Source organism: Bombus impatiens, unplaced genomic scaffold (genome assembly GCF_000188095.3).
Source record: "Bombus impatiens unplaced genomic scaffold, BIMP_2.2 scf_0498, whole genome shotgun sequence".
NCBI classification, from domain to species: domain Eukaryota; kingdom Metazoa; phylum Arthropoda; class Insecta; order Hymenoptera; family Apidae; genus Bombus; species Bombus impatiens.
The window spans coordinates 296,907-317,897 of NT_176917.1; the positions used below are offsets into that span (position 1 = coordinate 296,907).

At 38.3% G+C, this 20,991-nt stretch overlaps 1 protein-coding gene across 1 annotated transcript in view; it reads left to right on the forward strand.

The window, feature by feature from the left end:
• The window catches only part of LOC100745025 (transcription factor Sox-19b), a 139,451-nt gene extending 119,158 nt beyond the window's left edge, over positions 1 to 20,293 (forward strand). The window contains exons 6-8 of the mRNA XM_033321799.1: positions 4,027 to 4,221; positions 11,810 to 11,967; positions 16,835 to 20,293. Of these exons, the coding sequence (XP_033177690.1) occupies positions 4,027 to 4,221; positions 11,810 to 11,967; positions 16,835 to 17,380 (899 nt within the window). The 3' untranslated portion in view covers positions 17,381 to 20,293. The remainder of the gene's footprint in view (positions 1 to 4,026; positions 4,222 to 11,809; positions 11,968 to 16,834) is intronic.
• Positions 20,294 to 20,991: the final 698 nt, after the last annotated feature.

The following is a 20,991-nucleotide window of genomic DNA, read 5'->3' on the forward strand; positions in this document are numbered from 1 at the left end:
GGTCGGCTCGAATGCGTTATCAGCGCTGCACATTGTGCCGGAAGACAAAAATCTCGTATTCCCCGTTCCGTTTCTCTCTTTCTCGCAACTGTTCCTCGAAGGTTCATTGTGAACCACCACGTGTCTGTATTGTTTAGCCTGCTCTCACTCTCTTTTGCTCTGTCTATCTTTCTTCTATCGTGTGCTCCGCTATACAACAAGCAACTCTTTCCATTGTCGTTGCCTGCTGTCAGCAACAATAACGAGGAGAGTAAAAGATCCATCGGGCAACGCGAATCCCATCCTCTCTTCGCTACCGTATCTGCTCCGGTGCGTCTCGAATTTCCGCCAGTGTATCTCGTCTCTGTATCGAGAACTTTCATCCCCCTTGAGCGATTCGTTGTATGCCCGGCCGGAACGTGCTCGTTCTTGATATTGCTGTCGGAACTCACCGAGCCTCTCCTTGGCCCCGTTTCTTCTTTGCCTTCTTCTTCTACTTTCAGATTTACGTTTTTCATACCGTTGTCTTTCGTCGATTACATGTCGTTTGAATGCTTCGAGAAAGGAGCAGGTGATTTGGAAGATATCGTTCTTTCCTTGGATCATGTACGCTAGGAATGATTTAGGACAAGAATATCTAGGTTGTGATAAAATTTACTACATATCGTGGAGTTCTGGAAGTTTGGTATTTAGAAATAACTCTAATCTTCAGAATCTTTTACCCAATTTCATAACAGAGACTCGATATGGGATTAATTGTAGTACAATAATCTTACTGAATTAGCGTTTCATTTTCATTGCTGCAGCTTATTATAGAAAGTTGCAGTTTGAATCTAAGAAGCGAAACTTAAATTGAGTATTCTTTATTCGTTTATCCATCGCTCACTACGTAAAATAAATCCCAAATGCCTATGTTAGTGATTATCAGATTAGGCCAAATACTTTCATTCGCACATCTGTCATCTTACTCTATATCCTACGATTTCAACGTTACAAACCATCAATTTCTACTATGATTTCATTAAAATGGTAATAACGATTCCCGAATCGCGTTAAAATCTAAGCCAATCCTAGAAATCAAATCACTTCAAACGAAATGAAACATCGCTCGATCTTCGTGCAACCTAACAACATCGTAGAAGATCGACGTGGGAAGACGGCAACCGTCTCAACTTCGGCGGCCATTATCGTCACGATACTGGCAGCCTTTGTTTCGGGGGTGGAACCGCGGAGTGCAAACCTCGCGCCACGCCGTGCGTCGTTTTCTCGTTTGAGCATTTTACCTTCGTTTGCCAGAACGTCGCGCCGCGCCACGCCGGGGCTTCGCGCTTTGTCTACACAGCAGCAGCCAGCACCCCGACAACAAGTGGTAATTAATTCTCGGCGAAACAATCGGCTCGCTACCGCCGAAGGAACAACCAAAGCGCCAAACAGAGGGCGACAGGACGGAGATGGCGGCTGCTGGAATCGTTTCACCGCGAAAACATCGGTTGTTTCGGGCAAACGACTGCCTGTTCTTTGCCATCGTTCTCCCCGCGAGCACGTAAAACAGTCCAAACGCGAAAATCACCCGTTTCAAACGCGCCAACGCCGTTGTTTCACGCCCCCGACAGTGTCGAGTACTTTTGATCGAAACAACAAGCGAATGGGAACAGGAAATGGCGTAGAGTCGAGTTTTTACGGAACGAAGGTGAATTTTACCGTTTAGTTAGAATATATTTTAATTGTTTATGTCGAGTAAACCAGGGTTTAATAATATGACGAGAGATTTGGCACGAACCACTTGCGAAATAATTATTTCTTCGTCATTATGATCTTTGGTATTTCCAACGTTGGATACGAAAATACGTACCTTTCCTACTCTTTAAAATTGTGCTGTTTATAAGAGAACAGAAAATTTGAAATTTGTACAGTATTATATTTGAAGATTTGTCACTGTGTTTGTTAAGCTCCGCTCTGACAAGGTAAATACGGTAGATATATGAAAAGTGAATAGAAAGATAAATATAACGAACAAGGTTTATAAGAAACGAGTTTCTCGAATTTCTCCCGATGTTGTTCGAAAATGTCTCACGGAGCGACATTTCGTGTCGAAGTCCAGTTAATTAAACGATATTTACAGACCGACCGGGTACTGACATAAGAAATACATGATATTTCAATGTTGGAAACATGCAAGTTCATGCTTCAATGAATCTGTTCGTAGTTTCGCAAAAGGCTATGATAAATTAAGAGTTTCTTTATTTCTAATCTTTCATTCGAAGCTACTATCGCTAACATTGCGTGACTTCGACGTTTGAAAAAATTCGCGACAAAAAAAAAACGACACGGTCTATGTCCATTATTTAATCACGAGTAGGCTTGTCCTTTCATCCGTCATGTTTGTTCCTAACTACAACGCGAAATATCACGAAATTTTTTGTCAAACCAGTCATTTTTAAACTAATTTCTGAATAATCAATTTTTAACTATATCAGAACGCTCTCCTTCTATATTATCGTTCAAAAAGAAAACAGATCATGAAAAAATATACCACAATAAACAGAAGGAGGAAAAAAAAGAGACAAAAATAGAAAAATTTTATTGGAAAAAATGAATACGCAATTTTCCACACAAACAATCGCGAACGAGATGAATTTAAATGAGACGCGATTACGAGCTCGTCGATAATTCAGCCATAACGGCTGGTTCTGCCGCTGGTGGCACACAACACGACCGTTTCATCGGGTAAACACAGCGTCCAAATACCTTTTATACTCATTGATCGGACGCGTTATCCAAGTGCCTATCGTTCGTTTACAAACTGCTTTATACGAACCGCAAACAAGCATTCGCGAGAGAGAACCAGCCACGATACAGACTCCCTTCTTTCGAATTATTCGTGACAGATTTATTACTTAAATTTCTACTTTATTTTCCACAGAAAACGTTTAAAGTTAATATTCCATTTCGAAATACATCATATGATAATTGGAATGTCTACAGTTAATTTACGAATTGTAGGGAATTGATTTACTTCCACAATGGTAACTGCCTAACATGAAGTACGAAAACGTTAAGTATTAACTCATAAATATAACGCACCTTTTTATTAAATAAAATATGTTACGCTTCGTATCAATCTACAATTAAATACATTTTGGTTGGTAGCATACGTGGTTGTAGAAAAATTTAATGACGTGAAATTTATTACTTGCAAATATTTACTACTTCTCACATAATTAATTATAAGTACATATTATTCTGGAAATCTTAAAATGCAAAAGTATGTTATTCGCAATCTAAAGTATGTTAGTAAAAGTATGTCATTTGCAAGAATGAAAAATATCCTCGTATTTATCTTGTAGATTTTTGTTTAAACTCTTCATTAGTGAAAGTGTAAATATGTACCCAGTTTTACCGTATCGAACATCGATTAGATCCAATTTGCAAGTGAAATGTTCGCTGAATTACACATTCGTTTTCATTTATTTTATAATCCGGTTTTTGTTTTAGAATTTTTGTACAAAATTGTCGATGATGTGACTTTTAAGGTAGCAGAGAGGAATTTTACTATGAATCATTGTTTGGTTTCCCTACGGACGAGATATGGAAAAATTAATGTTTACTGACATTTACGAGCGGACGAAAGATAGGTCTTCTTGGAACAATATTTTCCAATGACGAACGCGATAATTATTTTTCGTAACGTCGAATGTAATTGCTAGAATTATTAGTTTCTCCTCGATTGTTTGACGCGCGAGAAATATCGCGTAAAAAATCGCAAAACTCTTCGCATGTTCGTACTTCAATAAGTTTTTAAAAAATCTAAAGAATATTTGAACTTGAAAATTGATTACAGTGTTATTAGGGAACTTTTCCAAAGGAAATTTTCTCGCAAAGGTATCATTTCAACAAGCGTATTTCGATTGTTTAAACTTTTTTCCCTATGCTCTAGTTATTGTTCCATCGTATTCGATAGAACTTCTTCAAGTATAGGCACTTGAAACAGACGTTGAGACTCGTTAATTCACCGATTCTAATTATCGAAATGTTACATTGTTTCAGGTGCCGAATGGAAACTCTTAACTGAGGACGAGAAACGACCCTTCATCGATCAGGCGAAAAGGTTACGAGCACAGCACATGAAGGAACACCCCGATTACAAGTACAGACCTAGAAGAAAGCCGAAAACCTTACGAAAGGAAGGTTATCCTTACAGTATTCCGTATCCTAGTGTGCCCATGGATGCGCTCCGAGCTGGTAAGATAATATTTTTGACAAATATATAAAATCTGAACGTAGAAAATATGAATATAAAAATGTCAAAAAATTGAAATACGAAAAGAATTACAATTCGTAAGAGAGGAAAAGGGAGTCGCTAGGTTCTGAATGAAAATCTTTTCTCATAGTAAATAGATAATTAGTTATATTACTCTAAAACTATGATAGATTCATAGTTTGAATTTTCCTCGGGGTATCCGACTATAAAAACATAAACTTGTGAAATATAGAATTCCTACCGATTTTTCACGAATCTATCGCTTCGTCAAATATCAAAGTCCTTCTTGATTTAATTTAAAAAAAGAAAAATAAAATAGAAAACATCTTAGAGTAGAAACAATCTCTTCTTAATTTACACAAGAAAATAGAAGAAATACAACACGGAGCAATGAAAAGAAGCTTCACAATCGCACGCAATTATCCGACTGAAAACGCTTGAGCCTGATAGCGAGGAAACAATGCAATTACGATGGCCAAAAGACAAGAACGGAATCGATTCTCGAAGTAAAAATCTCGCAATTCTCTGGTGTGTTGCGGCGGGCTACAATAGAAAAAAGAACAGTTTCGTCTGTTGGGGCTTTGATATTCTTATCTTTTCGGCTCGCGTTTCAGCCGCATTGTTGCCGGCGATGCCCCCGGGTTCCGTGGTCGGAAGTCTTATAATGGCGATTTTTTAGAGGTTCGACCGACCCTCGTTTCCTTCATGCCATTTTCTCCAGCGTCTCGCTAATGGTTCACACGTTGCCCGCTTTTAGAGCCAGTGAAGTTCATCCCTTCATGGTCATCGGTGTCTGTTATCAACGAATACCAAAGATAAAATTCTAGGAAAACTACAACGTGATTGACATTCTAGTCCGAGCCATTGGTACCATATCTAGTCACTTTCCTCGTGGAAGTATTATTTTGTGACGCTTCTATTATTTTCTTTGTCTTCGATATGAATAACAAGGTAAGCGATCGGATGAAATCGCATGGATCGCGTAATTATATCTGGTGAAATGGAAGGAGGTATGGAAACACGGCTGGGTAGACTGGTAGATAAGTTGGAGATAAAAGTAAATTAGCGTAATTAGTAAATTAAGTGGGATAAATTGTGACGATACTGGTGATTCATTTTTTTCTGCCATTATTATATTTTATGTGTAAAATGTAACGAGTGTAAAAATTGATTAATTATGTAAAATACTGTATTAAAAGTTAGAACCAGTGAGACCGTGAACATTTCCTCTTCATCACATTTATATACAGGGTGGTTGGTAAGCGGAAAGGGGGTGATTCTACGCGAAAAAAGAAGTCGAAAATATAAAAATTTTCTTTTTTAATTTCTTTTTTAATTTTTCCATCGAGACAACGATCTACAGTGAGATCCGTTATAACGTATCGCACGCGTACCGAGCGAAAATTCAAAGTCGATTTTCTCGAAAACAAAGCCTCAAATGAACAATTTTTATTCTATATTTTCGACTTCTTTCTTCGCCTAGAATCACCCCCTTTCCGCTTGTACCACCAGTTACCAACCACCCTGTAGATGAAATTTTAAACGCACTATTACTAACCACAGATCTATCAACCCTTAACAATTTTTATAGCGCATCCTGTTTCTTAACTTCTATGTTTCAAAATTTAAAAACTGTTCTAAATTAAATACAAAACTCGCATCCCTTCTCATTATCTAAATTCAACAAACTATGTATAATCAACATATAATTCTTATTACTCAACACATTACCCCTTTCGCAATAATTTTCAAGGATATTCTACCATCACAATCATACATCGATCTCTAAACAAAGTCCAAAAGAACAGAATTTGAAAGGATCATTCTAAGAATCTCGATAAATTCGTCCAACTTAAAATATTCGGTATCATCGATCCTCGCGTAAACCGTTCATTGTCCAGCCCGACAGTCGAATGAAAATTTAGTGCACCGAATAATTCGTTCACCCTCGTCGGCATTCACGATCATAATTTCACGGTCGATTGTGTCCCGAGGCTGAATCCCGTTTTTTCTTTGACTCGCCGTGGAAAAATTCAAAATTACGTAATCTGCTATGAAGTGGGAAACAATGGGTACAATGGAGACGGTCGGGATGTCAAACAAATCTGTGTAAACCTCGAAGCGAACCGGGGGAAGGCCGCCGTGTGTACGCGAGTCCGATTCATCGAACATCTGTTCCCCGGCGATTTCGCGGGGATGCTTCGTAGTCGGAGATAAGGCAGGAACCGATCGAAATCGACAGATGCCGATCTCGTAATTGAACGCAACCTTCTACCATTGTCGTGGCAACGAAACGAGTGAAAGCACAGCCGAGTTGGATTGTTGCGTTTCGAGGAGCGACGGGTAGACATTCTCGTGAATGAAACGGGGTAGTGTTTGATAGGGGTTGGAAGTAAGAGTTGATGAGCTTGGAGTTAATTATGATTGGTTTAAACTGCGTAAATTGATGTTTTCCTCTCTCTACTTACTGCTTTGTGTTTTTTAAACGAAAGTCTTCCTGGATGCAGATGAAAAGAATATTCATGTTCAGTAAATAATTGTAAGATCTTATAAATCTAATGTTTCTAACATAGTCCGATATAGTTAAATGGAAATGCTTTAAAGAATAAGAACAATGCTATTAATGACACGCTTCAATTTTCTATTTTGAATTTTATCATATTTTGTTAATAGCAAAACGAGTGTTGCCTGTTTATCTTATTCACGAAAGATAAATTATTGAAAATTGACCCTTATAAATATAATCAATGTAAAGAAAATCATGTGCGCATACATATTGAATTAAAAGTAATATAGAAACGTACGAAATATATACAGAATATGACTCGTACGTACCGTGCAATTTTTTGTCGACAGGAATGAATGTAGCAAACGGGTTAAAAGCCGTTTCTACCTCACGTAAAAAGCCAATGTTCGGAAAAAAGAAGAAGCAAATAAATAAGTTAAGTAGTCACGCGATGTCCCCCGCGTTTATTTTCCAAAACATGGGTCAAAAGTTAGCACTGGTATCTTGGGGATCTGTGGCTCAAAGGGCATGAAATAAATCGTCGAATAATTCCCTTCGGCGCGGAAGGGCTGTGGTCCGCCCGAACGATTCATTGGCTTTATGCACGCGAGAGCATAAACATGTCGCTGGCTCATTATTTATCGAATTGTTTTAACCCCTGTGCGTACGATTGCGCCTCCAGACATTTGGCGGAAGCACGTGACTTAGCCAACCGAATTATAAATTCGTTAAGGGATTTCAAAGAAAAAAAACGCGTGGGGTGATGTGTATAGAGATTTGAGGAATTTACGTGCTTCACCCCATCGCGTTTCTTTAATATTGCTACTTTAAAAAATAGACATTTTTCAATAAATACAAAATGATTGATGATGAATGATTGATCCTTAGTTCTTCATTCTCTTTCTGGTATTTGCTATTTTCGTAAATAAATAATATTTTAGATATAACTCGCAGTTTACCTTGTCAGACGTTCGTCAAAGTAAAATGTTTTAGATTGGCCGATGAGAATGTCGAGTAGAGAATTGCTGAATAATCGAAGGATACGAGTTATACGCAAGATTTATAGCGTGTAAAAATCATTTTATTGAATCGAATTGAATACCAATTGTTAGTTACTGAAGTAGTAGTTCGAGTAGCTTTATAAAAATTTTAGTAGCTTGATTGGTCGAGCGATAATGGTTGGATTATTCGGATACCTTTAAAAGATTTAGTGCAGATCGAACGAAAATAGCTCGAGTTAAAGGGAAGAATTTTTACAAAATTGTTATGATTTCATTTATTTTATGATTTAACCCTTATTTTTTAAAATTATATTTTACATTTGAAGAACACCCTCTTACACAGTACAACTTACAAACCCTCTCATTTACCGTAAAGAATATATTACATTGTCAATGATTGTAAAAACATTGTAAAATATCTAGAAAAGATGAAATGCGTAATATTATAAATCATACGAACGTTTTTGTTTAGAGGTATATGAAATAATTTTCTAATTTATCATTTCCAGTAGTAGCTTATAATAAATGTATTAGTGAGATTTTAAATATTTCGTGACCTCGATAGATAATTTTATTTTCCTCGATATCGTTGGACTGTTAAAAAAACGTAGCGCGAATTTCCGGCTAGAGAGGTTCCCCTTAACTTACGGTCTTAAGTCGTTGCTCGCTATCTGCGAACGGAAACCCTGGCCAGAAATTCCAGCCTAAGCCGATAATTTATCCCAGCCACCCACGCACTTGTCTTATACGCGTGCCACTGTACAGGGACGTGTTCGCCAACAGCCGACGGAGGTTAAAAAGAGAAACGAAAAAAAGTAGTTGTGCTATACTAGTGGAAGGAAATGACAGAAAAAAGGGAGCAGGATCGGTAGCTTTTGCCGATATCCTTTACGATCGTGTTTTCTAAGTAGAATCATTTATTTAAATAAACTGCACAGCATTTACATACTACCATTTCGATTTCAGACTTTATTCGAAAGGAATCACAGACTGCCAAAAATCGTATAATGTAATCTTGGTAATTTCAATAATTTCGTAGAAGAAGAAACGAGAAAAGGAGCTATATAAGCAGACCGGAGATTTTTATTGATTATTTTTACAATCTTGCTTTTCACGTAGAATCTAGCAAAATTTGAGAATATTCATTGATATTTCAAATTAAAAGTCTAAAGAAAATCACAAAGTTTACGAATATTTAAATATAATCTTTGCGATTCAAGCATCGCTGAATCGAAGCAATTGAATCGATTGAATACAGATAGGCAGCTTTTACCGATTCATTCACTTTACAATCGTTCTTTCCAAATAGAATTTTGTATCTTGAGAAACTCGAAAGTATTTATGGTCGTTTAATATTATACCAAAAATCATTTAATTCTCACGATTTAAATAATTTAACATCTTAAGCAACTTTGATATATCGTTATACAAACTGCGAAAGGAATTTACAAGCACTTCAATTGCTAAAAATGTTTTCGGTCATTAAAAGCACCGATAATCTCGAAGATAGGATACTAAACATGTCGTTTGAAAACCTTTTTCTATTCCAAGGAAATATTAGAAAATATCTGTATATCTCAGGATATCTACTAGTTTCATGTACCTATCCTCCATTTCTAGAAAATTGATGTGGTAAAGCATCCTGTAACTTAAGGGAAAAAGGTTGGTTCACGAAAGAGGGGGGGATGGAAATAAAGGAGGTAAAAAGATAAGAAAAGAGAAGCGTGGTGTACGACCGATAAATCGGGGATTACCGATCGCGTTTCGAAGTCGCGTGGGCGGTGGGATAAATTCCGGCCTTAATCGGTCCGTTGCCATTGCTGGAATTAATAATTTTGTTCGGTTATCCTGTAAGATCACGGGAACGTGAATGAAGCGGGGGAATCTCGTTCCTTTGGGTACTGTGGACGCGTTCACAGAAACTTGGGACAAGTTATGACTGTTACGAGTTACCTGGGGCTAGCGATTCGAGAAGAGGTTGAGAAGAGGATAAAATCATGACAATTTTGAGTGTTTATTTTAAAACGATCGACGAGAATCATGATTAGTCGATTGATTAAATCGAATGTTTTAAATGAGCACAACTAACTTCTTTTAATAAAAGGAATTTGTATAACTTGAAAGTTATAGCGCAACTAGCGAATTAAAATAAAATCATTGGCTTTTATAGAAAAGTTAATGTAGTGGATTCATACGTGGTTAATTTTTTGAAACGACTTGCAAGATGTACGATTATTTTACATTTATCGTAACTTAATAGATTGATAAAAGGGATAGCTGGACGGTTAAAGAACTAGAGTGTATACCTACGTGTTAATGAGAAGCCATTATCCTTTAGCAAATCGTCGTAACCATATTCGCAAATTAAACTCTTGTTTATCACAATATTCTTCAACAATTAACCTCACGTTTTCCCTCACCTTTCGCATTTTTATCCAATGATTAATGTCAATGTTCATTCCTCATGTACGTACACGCTTAACCACTCATTCTTCTTAAAAAGTCATAAATCATTATTCAATCAAGATTGTACTTAATTTGCATTGAACTAAATAAACTGGAATTAAGATTAGAGTGCAATTCTATGCTGTATGTTTCATTCGTTTATAAAGTAACAAACAAATAAATGAGGTGTCAACACTGTAAATATCAAGTAACGACTATCTCATGAAAATACATCATCCGCAATCTTATCGGTCTTTGACTAAGTATATTGTGTGTCGTTCTTCTATTCCATTGATCAATCAACGATCACCCGACAAATACAGCAACAAAAGATCGACAAAAGTCAAAGTTCATACCATCCCAAAGTAACGAAAATGAATTCCCCATTATCACGATTATTGTATACACTTTTTTGAGAAAGGCGTTGCAAAAAACCTTCGACGACAAGGTACAGTGTGTTCCAAAGGAAAGACAGTCTCTGATATTTTTCAACTACCGGTGTCCCGTATTCTTCGACGAAATATTCTATCGGCATCGACGAAGGCCGGCCGGTTACAAAATCGCGATTAATAATCGACTGGCCCGTGAATTCTTCGTTGTCGGCCATAAATCTCGCCGCCAATCATCCCTGCTTCTATCCCGGCTTCTTTCCAGACGTTTCTTCGTCGTCGTGGAGGTTCACGGCACGTCGACAATGAGCCTTCGTTGGCATAGCCATTCTTTCGCCGCGTTTCCGTCGTTCGGCGACGATGATCGATAAGCCCTGAAGCGGGAACGCGAACAACCTCCCCCCGATATTAATCTCGACGAAAAACTTACGGGCCTGTTCGGTTAATCATTGGCATTGTCGATCGACGAAAGGCGAGGATCGAAGCCGATCGTCGAGTTCGATTGCCGTATTGTGAATCGTGCACTGCGTTTTGGGAAAAAAGTTATGTCTCGCGCTAGCTGTACAATGAAGATTCTTTTCGGACGATCGAAACCTGAAAATGAAAATCTGTTCGTATTGATACTTCTTGGGTGTTTTGTTTCGTTTTCGGAATCGTATAAAGGCGAAGATATGTAGGAAGTGTTGGAAATATATTCTATAGATCTTTATAGATATTTTATAGATATGGAAATATAATTTTATGTTTTTTTTCGTTATATTACTTTAGTTGGAATTATATGTGTAGAGTATATTAGATAGTTACAGTGTTAATGCGTATAATTGTGTAATTAATGTGTGCGAAGGATTGATGAGAGAGAGTTAAGATTTTTAAACGAAGGATTAATCTGTAACTGATAATATGGTTATCACTTTGTCACGTAAATGTCGCGTAGCATTCACACGACTCAGAGAAATATAAAAAAAATAGATAATTAGAGGAGAGGGTAATATGGTAGATTACACTCCTAGTTTATTTAGATGTTAATTAAGTTCCATATTTCAGTCATTTATAGTTCTCGTGTTGGTAACGCAATGCTGTACGACTCTGCTATTAATTCTTTCAGAACCGAATGTAACGCTCTACTTGCAACAAATTCCATCTAACATTTATATCGTGGAAAAAGCGCCCGACTTTCGAATTGCTGGATTATCAAGATTTTTTACACGCTATAAACTATCTGTTGCAGGAATGGCTGGTGGAATGGGACAGGCAGGAATGGGATCGTATTATGGTCCCGCGGCCGCTTATGGTTCACTATCTGCAGCCAGCATGGCCGCAGCCGCTGCTGCAGCAGCACAGCAGTCCGCAGCGGCGATGTCTGCGGGTCTAGCAGCACCTGCTCAGGTGAGTCGATGCATCTTGTAAACAAACAATCGTTTCCTGTCTCAAAACCCGTTTATCGTGTTCCCGATGTTGTTTCCGTGTCAAGCCACTTATCTTCCTCGTTCGGAACTAATCTATGTCGTTCACGAATCGCAACGTGCGATCCTGAAACAATTCCAACGCTATTTCCGGGTTAATTTTCAGTCTTTGATATAACGATGGTGTGTAATGCTCGGTACAGACGAGCAAATTTATCGTCGTCACACCCAGGTGCGGAACAACGATGTGACGTTTTTGAAACTTTGTACGCATAACACTGCACGATTTGACAGATTTATGTTTCTAATGATATAAGGCACGCGAGTGTGCGATTGTATTATTAGAAGTATAATACACATCGAGCTACCGAATTACGGATCAGGTCGAAACAAGATCGTAATGACGTCGCATGAATTTTCCCTTTCGTATAGATGCGAGTGATTCAGAGCGATAAGAAACAGCGTTGTAAAAAATTGCAACAGTATAGTTGAGTGGAATCATAATTGCGTATTGGTAGGCAGAGGAGACATTGGTCCGAGTTTTGACCGGATTCCATGCACGTTGCTCTTGCTTTCGTGAAAGAAGGTGCGCCTGGTTGTACAATCGTATGGTACCGTTATATTGCGGAAAATGGAATTGCTTCGATGTTTGTTGTATTATAAGATAGTAGTAGGCGATGGATTTTATTCGATAATCTAAGAATCTTAAATTTCTTTTGACTTGATTTGTCGATATATAAATAATAGATTGGATCAAAAAGTCTGACCGATATTAATGTTTTATTTATAAATTGAAAAATATTAAATCAAATGCTGCAAGTTAGGAGGAAGGGGTTTGATTCCGCCGAGAAGGGGAGCATCGGCGATTACGATTTGTCAGGGACGAAAAATGCGTAAGACACGGTCGCAGGGACCGAGCGTTATCGAGATGCCGGCGGAAAAGAGCCACCCACGCGGTTATTTCTTGCGCGTCCCTATTCAATGGAATTTGACGTGGAGAGACTCGATCGGGGAATCTCGAGATTTATCGCTGCATTCACGCGCCCCTTTCCTCGGCAAACAAGCGAAATTCTATTAATCGTTGCAAAACGTATATCTTACCTTTTGCTTCGAACAAATCTCCAAATATTCTTCGAGATTGTACCAAATAAGTAATCTTAAGATACGGACAATCTAATTTCAAATACGAGCAATTTACAAATACAACGTGGCAATTACTCGTCATATTATACACTATACCATAAAGACCAAACTGTTCCTTCGACTGAAAGTTTTGTTAACAAAAAAATTTTAACGATTTATTTACACTGATTGGTTTCTGGGTCAGCTCATACATCAATTATTAACAAAATTATTCTCAAAAGATCATTTCAACCCCCGCCCGCAACAAGCTCAGCCGAGCCACTCGAGACTCGTTCAAATCTCCACGAACCCTTGATCGAACCTCGACTCCCTTAACTGAAAAAGTGAAACAATCGCCGAAGAAGATCGTCGACCAGCGATCCACGCGTAACAGAAGGAAACGTCGCGGAAAGGGAGAGATAGATCGCTGATGAGAGAAGGCAGCAGGAGCAACGCGAACATCGTCGAGCGAGAGAGGCCGCAGGAAGAGAAGAAAGAAGAGGAGGTACGAGGCGGAGGACGAGCGTAGTAGGTACGTTTCATTCGTTGTCGCAACAAAGGGGCCCCCGGGTGGCTTCGCAAACAGAAACCGGAGACCGTGGTCTGTGTATGAATTTCCGCAGCTGGGTACGGGAGACAAACAGATAGCTAGTTATTTCTGCATTCAACGGCTGAATGGCCGACGCGTCTGGAACGACGCAGCGGTGCGATACAGACCGACTATTATTGGCGAACCGACGAGCACGAGCGAAGAATTCCAACGCGCGGTCGCGCCGCCGTGTGTTATCGTGCTCGCGGACGAAACGGCACCGTCATCGCCGTCACCGTGCCCGTCATTGCTGGCTTTACCATTTAGGAAGATCTCGCCAGGCCTACGATGCGTCCCAATGAACATTTTTTCCAAGTCAGACTTCTTCGCCGCTGCTTCGTCAAAGAAGAAACCTTGAGTTAAGAAAAACTAAGAGAAGTCGAAAGAAACAGGGTGACGATCATCGGAGGATAATGCGAGGGTTTCTGGTTTGTGGAGAATTAAGGGGATGGCTTAGTAAATTATGCGAGAAATTCTTAGTCAGAGATGGTTGGTGGAGTAAGATTAGGGGTTGGTAAGGAGAAGACTGTTTATGTGGTATTGTATGGTGGATGATGACTCGTGGAGATTTTTAAATTGAAGACTACGCGGTGTTTTGATTTTCTATGGATAAATGAAAATGGAAATACACTGTTTCACAAGCTAGTATAGACACGAGTAAATATGTTCGTATAGAATGTTATTTTTTCAAAGTAGTAGTATTATTATTCTTTCTTTCCAATCTATTCAAAAACGTGTTACTATTACCAGTAATTAATAAAAAAAAAAAACATTTTTCTAATTGAAAAAGAATTTGATCTTAAAAGGGGTAATAAAGTATTCGTTATAACATTCAGAGGGCTGATATGACAATGCTGATCAGAAATTTACTTCACAAACTTTCGAACTAGCTCTCAGCAAGATTACACCGCAAGTTTCTTCTAACTATCCTTGATAGTCTACTTCACGTAGAATGTACATAAATCTAAAGAACAGAATCGAGCTTCCGATTGAAAGTCCATTCTCGACGTTGCTCCGAGGTCTCGAATCCACGAGGGCACGATGTGGGTGAAATATCGACGAACCGGCAGCAACAATGCTTCTCGGTTGACTTTCTCGCTTTGGCCAACCTTTCTGACCCGGGAATGGAGAAGAGCCATTTGGAAAATAAAGTGCTCTGCTAGCAAAAGACATTCCACTCTCTTCCTCTGTCTTTATTCTATTCACACACCGTGTTTGCGTTTCTTTCTCTGTCACTTCTGCGCTCTTCCCTTCGTCGCTTTCCATCCTTGACGACACATGGCAGTGCGGCGAATAAGCGCCTTTGTGAATGAAAACAGAAGAATAACGGTACGACATTGTGTTATACGCTCGAACGGCGACACCATGCTGCTGCACAGTAATTAAGTCTTGTCAGAACGACAACTACTGCGACGAAGGTGGCGTCGAGCCCAAGTGGAATTTTATTTGGTCGACGCTTGAGTAGCCGTGCAGTTTTAAATTTTTCACTGTTAACGTTGAAAATTAAATACACTGTATCTCATGAGTATATAATCATCAAAAACTTGTCGATTATTACGTATACGAAGATCAAAAGAAGAAAAGAAAAACACGATGTGTAAATGATATAATAATAGATATTTGTTGATTTTGATATCACGTTATGATAAAACAGGGGATTTTTTAATATGAAACAAAAACATATTAGGCGCGAAGATTTTCCTCAGATCCCTTAGTCCTTTGATCCCTTTTCACTTCCATCTCTATTAGAATAATTTAATGTTATAAAATAAATAAAAGGTATCGAACGTTGAATCTGTTAGTGTCTATCGGAATATGGTTAAATTCCGCAACATTTGCAGTCCTGTTATAACAAATACTTTACTTTCATTTCATTCTGTACATCGTTACACTCTGAAACTTCCGATAAATGCATAAACAACCATAGTCTACAGGTAGGAAAAGTCATTACGACTCATCCACGATTCTAACTCGTTATTCGTTGCGAATGGGTTAATTTCCGGAGTCCATGTGATGGAGTCGACGTCGTTTTAACCGATGGAGAACCTCAGGATTCGCAAGGACCATTCGCGAAGGATTTTGAGTCGAGCAAAGAAGAGGAACCGAGCGGTAATCAATTGGACGTAGCTGGGAGAGGAGAGACGAGCGAAGCGGCTAAGACTGGATGTAAATCATCCGGACAAAGCCGCTTAACGATCCGACAAAGGGTCCGGCGTGGTCCTCGTCCACGAATTATAGAATCGGGAATAATCGCGCGCTTCTCCTGGTTCCCTCTATTTTTTTTTTCCTTTTTAAGAATCCCGTCGCAGTTTCACGCGGTGGACCATCCACCGCCTCGTGCGGCCGATCTTTTAACCCTTGGAACGGTTATGAAATTTATAGCCATTGGTAGCTTTGTCCTGCGAATAGAACAAATCTCTTTCGAGTCTGTCCGACGTGTCCTCGTCGCGGATCCGGCGATTTCGCGATTTGCACTCGGACCGAGTCGAATGCTGCACCTTGAAACCGTTTCTTTCTCCGTCCCAGGTTTCGGTTAGGAGGGTGGTAGATATTCTTATGGAATGTTCATTTATTTTTTCTTTGGGAGCTTCCAATGCGATTTTGATCCTTTTGTTACGTGGATTTATTGGAATTGATAAGTTTGGGAGGAATACATAACGTCGTTGGTAGCTTCAGTTCAGGTTAAGTTTGGAATTCAAGGTGCGGAGATACGATGATCATTTTGATTTTTAATTATTTTATGATGTATATACTTGTGTAAGTTGAAGTAATATAAATCAATTATCTTTTTACTTTATTTCTAAAGTCTAGTAAAACTATAAACTTCATACTGCAAACTATACAATTCAAATCATAGAACCTCGTTTCCTCATAGATGTATCATAGTTTTATGACATTTGTTCTTTCCCCTCGTTCATCAATCTTCCTCTCTATAACCACCAATCTTCTTGGCAAAATCAATTCCTTGAATATAATCCATTTAAGAAGCCATAATCTCAGCAATACCCGGTTAACTTCAAATTTGCCAATTTGTCCATTCAGCCCAGACCAGAAGTTACCACTAACTAACCAATAGTAATAGTAATTATAGTAATTAGTAATAACTAACCAATGTCCAATCTTCTCTTCTGTGTTCCAGGTGGTGAGCTCAATGGACGCCATGAAGTACTCGATGGAGGCCGACAAGTACCGAGCTGCATACATGCCGCCGAGCACTCTGGCGATGAGCATGTACTCCGACCCCAAGTACCTGGACTCGAGTCCAAAATCGTACCTGGACCGGAGCTATTTAGACTCCGCGAAGGCGTATTTCGAACAATCGAAGCTCTACATGGATCAGAAACCTACGATCACCGACTATAATCGGCCTAGTTACGAGCACAACAAGCTTTACGAAGAGTCCAGCCCTGGTAGTATCGTCGGGGGTGGTCCAACAAGGTCACCAGCCGCAGAGTCTCCGGACATGAGCAAACAGCACGAGAGGACCGAACAAGGTTCGTCTAGCGCGAGTTCTACGTCTACCTCGTCGGCTGCGAGTCCTGGTGCCAGTCTGCCAGCCTATTATCCAGGTTCGGTGCAAACCAGCGGTCTATTAGGACCCCAGATGAGCCAATACAGCGGTTATCAAACAGCTCCAGCGCCTGGAAACGAATCGTTCAGACGACCCCTCACTGTCATCTTCTGACCCGATAGAACGTAGCTCTGATCCATCTTCGAGGAGCAGTTGCCCTGAGTTCGGTCCACCGTTTCCAGAGGTTTATACATGTGACGTAGGTAATGGATAGACTGTGGGTGTTTGTGTATATAGTACACAAATTATAGGAAATATGCAGAATAAAATTTGCAAAATGTCAAAGTTAAAGTTAATATTTGTTATAGTGCTTGGTAGATGATACAAGTCTCTATTTAGGTTCGTTTCCTTTGATTTTAGTTATCGAAGTACGTCCGAATTTTCATAAACATCCGCAGTCTAGTGATGGATATTGATCTGGCTTCAGAGTGATTTCTTGCTTTTGGAAGCTGGTTCTTCAAGTTTTTAAGAAGGGAGGAATTGTAAAATCACGGAGTTATGTCTTGATGACTGGCATTGTTCCTGTTTTTAATGAGAAAGAGCAAAGTAATGGTTTAATTTTTTTAGGTATCTTTGGCATCCTAATATATTTTTCTTTTGTCTTCGAAATGGTTAACACAAGAGTTTTATCGAAATTGTTATATGTAATTAATTAAATGAATGAGTCAGTAATGATGTGAAGCATATAACGATATTTTATTCTATTTTAATTTACATATCCGTTTATATCCTATTGTTATACTTTGTTAATATGCCATTCTACTTATCTCTCTATAAGAACTTCAGAGAAAGAACAGATACTTTCTATAAAATTATTTTTCTCAGCTATCATTTTTAAATGCGAGAGTTAAAATGAAAATTTATAGAATTCTTTGTTTATCGCCTATAATTATATTCAATTTTTCGAAATTTGTTAGAAGGTAGCTAGTTTTAGGAACATTAATTATTGGTTCATCCTCATAATTTTTATTTTTGGTATACACAATATAAGTTGATACACTGAATTCAGAATAATCGAAATGTAAAGCATCTACAACATCTATATCTGGTATAAAGAACAATGATTAAATAATGCAAGTAACATATAGAGAATCGTCTTTTGACACAAAAATTCAGAGACCTGTGCAGTAATTTCAATCGACAAAGCAATTGTTGAATCTCAAGATAAAATATCAAATGAACCTCCTAGAGTCATCTTAATTCTCAAGAATGATCTCTGAAGCTGTAACTGAAGAGAAAACTCGTCCAAAGGAATATCTAACGTCTTGGACCAACGAATATATTCACGAAGAATATCATAGTGAAATCAGGGCTATCAACGATGCAGATCGTTGAAAGCAACAACGAAGTCGATACTCTCCGTGTTCTAGCCATCCCCAAGCGTCAGGTTCGACGCGTGACGATTATTTATCGCAAAAATAGGGTTTCCATCCTCGAAATGGAATTATAAAGAGATTGTACATAGTCCCCGTGTAAATAGTGTAGCGAGGATTATTATCGCGCACGACGCTCGAAAACGGTTTTCCTTCACTCCCTGTTCCCAGTGTTTTCTTTTTAATCGACAGAAGCACCTGCATTTTCGTTCAGGTTATTTCGAAAGTTTCGCAATATAAAGCTATCAATTAATATTCTTTCGAGTCTGTCACCTTGTCCTTTTTAATCAAGTTATTTGATTTAAAATAGTTTGAAAGATTTTATAGATATATTTTCACGAGATATACTTTTAAGTTCTAAACGTATCAACTTTTCAATCGTTCTTTGATTTTCTTTAATATCACTTTCTGATTCTTTTCAGTTGTTCTTTTCAGTGTTTTTCATATTATTTCCCGTAGAATATCTACTTGAAATGAAACGATTTGAATCCAAATACATAAACTGGACTAATCTGAACGAAGTTTATTTAGCACACATATAAGTATACATGTACGCAGAATCCCAAGGATCTTTCCTTTTCCTTTACATCCTGCTTCGACTATCGAACATCGAACTCCAAAACGGAATCGACATATCCCTTCTAATCACCAGTAGCATTAGGTAATTACCAATTCCACGGTATTTCGTTTCGAACGAACTTACACAGAAACAGAGAGCAGGACGAGCAGAAAGTTTCGTGCAACGGTACCGTTAAAAGGAGAACGTGATTTTCGTGCGGTCGTTTGATTCGTAATCGCTGTACATAGACCCCTTCGATTTGTTAGAAAAAAGTGCGTCGTCACTTCCTCTTCCCACATTTTCTTGCTTTTTCCCCATTTTTCAATCGAGAAAAGGCCAAGAAAATTTCCTTCGCCTTTCGTTCGTCGTTTAGTATTAAAAAGATTTACAGATGACGACGTGATAAAAATTTGTTGTTCGTTTTCGAATGAGAACTGATATAACTATCCTTTCGTTCCAATTTTTAGCTATTTATTAATCGTCAGAATTCTATTATAATAATAATTATTTTTTTACTTAATATGTTGACCATTGAATGAATATAAATCAACTTGTACGTCCAACGTGCATAATGTTCGATAACCGGTGAAGCGGATGGTTGAAAATCGCCAGAGAATCTGTTAAATATTATCGCTTCTTTCTTGGTTGTTCTCTTTTCTTTTAGTTTTGTGTTTGTTTAATTCTCCAACGAAAATACCTATCTAGTACTTTCTTCAGCTCATTTTTTCCTTGTTTTCTTTCAAACATCCCAGTTGTTTTTAATGTAACCGTTCGGTTGAACGATTTCACGAGAGAAAGAGTGAGAGTGAAAAAGGGAGAGAGAAAGAGAGAGAGAGAAAGAGCTTTTATAGACGTTTCGCGAACGGAAGAGAATAGAAATGTTAGAGATGATGAAGAAGAAGAATGATAGAATGAGATACGCTTTCGTGAAACGTCCATGACCCGCTGTAATCTTTGTACTTGTATCGTTACGATAAACCTCTTAAACTATACCGATTATTCGAGTATTACGACTTTAAAGCGGCAGAAGTAATCTATAAATATTGTATTGTAAGTGAGAAAAGCAGAAATAAACGTTAAGTATTATCCTTCGAATACGGTCTCGGACTACGTCTTACAATCGTTTGTCCCATCATCTCGTTTTCGGCCTAATCCGTCCAATAGAATCCATTTTCTCTCCGATTTATTCCGTTCTTATTTTGTTCCCTGGCATAGACCATTTTTCTGCACTTTCTCCCTTTTCTTTGTCGTTTTTAATATATATCACTCTCTATTTAATATTTTTTATTCCCTTGCTACCTTTATTCACAATAGACAGTTCATTCCTTATGTATTCTCTGAATGGTTACTTTACTTTTAAAGACTTAATATCTTCAAGGACAAGAAAAAGGTATTTCATAAAGGGAACTCATAATTGGAAATTGAAATTGAAAAAAACAAAAAGCTGTTCTATAAAACGAGTTCATAAAAAATGGTATGGAAGATTGAAAAATTAATAGTCCAAGACAAAACTCGGGGAAAGAAGAAGTCAAGCTTCTTTCTATAAGCAAAAGCGTCAAATTAATTCGAAAAATCTCATTATCTCGCTACAAAGTTCCTGATGGTATCTCCATCAAGAAGACGTGGAAATTTTCGCGTAGCAGAATGGGAATCGATTGAATGGATCCAAGAGACCCGGAAGGCTCGTCTGGTGTCCGATTCTCCGGGGCCCGAACAATGGTATTCGGTCGCGAAATCCAAGGACCGTGTGTCTGAAAAGAGTCCGGGTCTCGAAAATCCCCGAAAACAAAGAA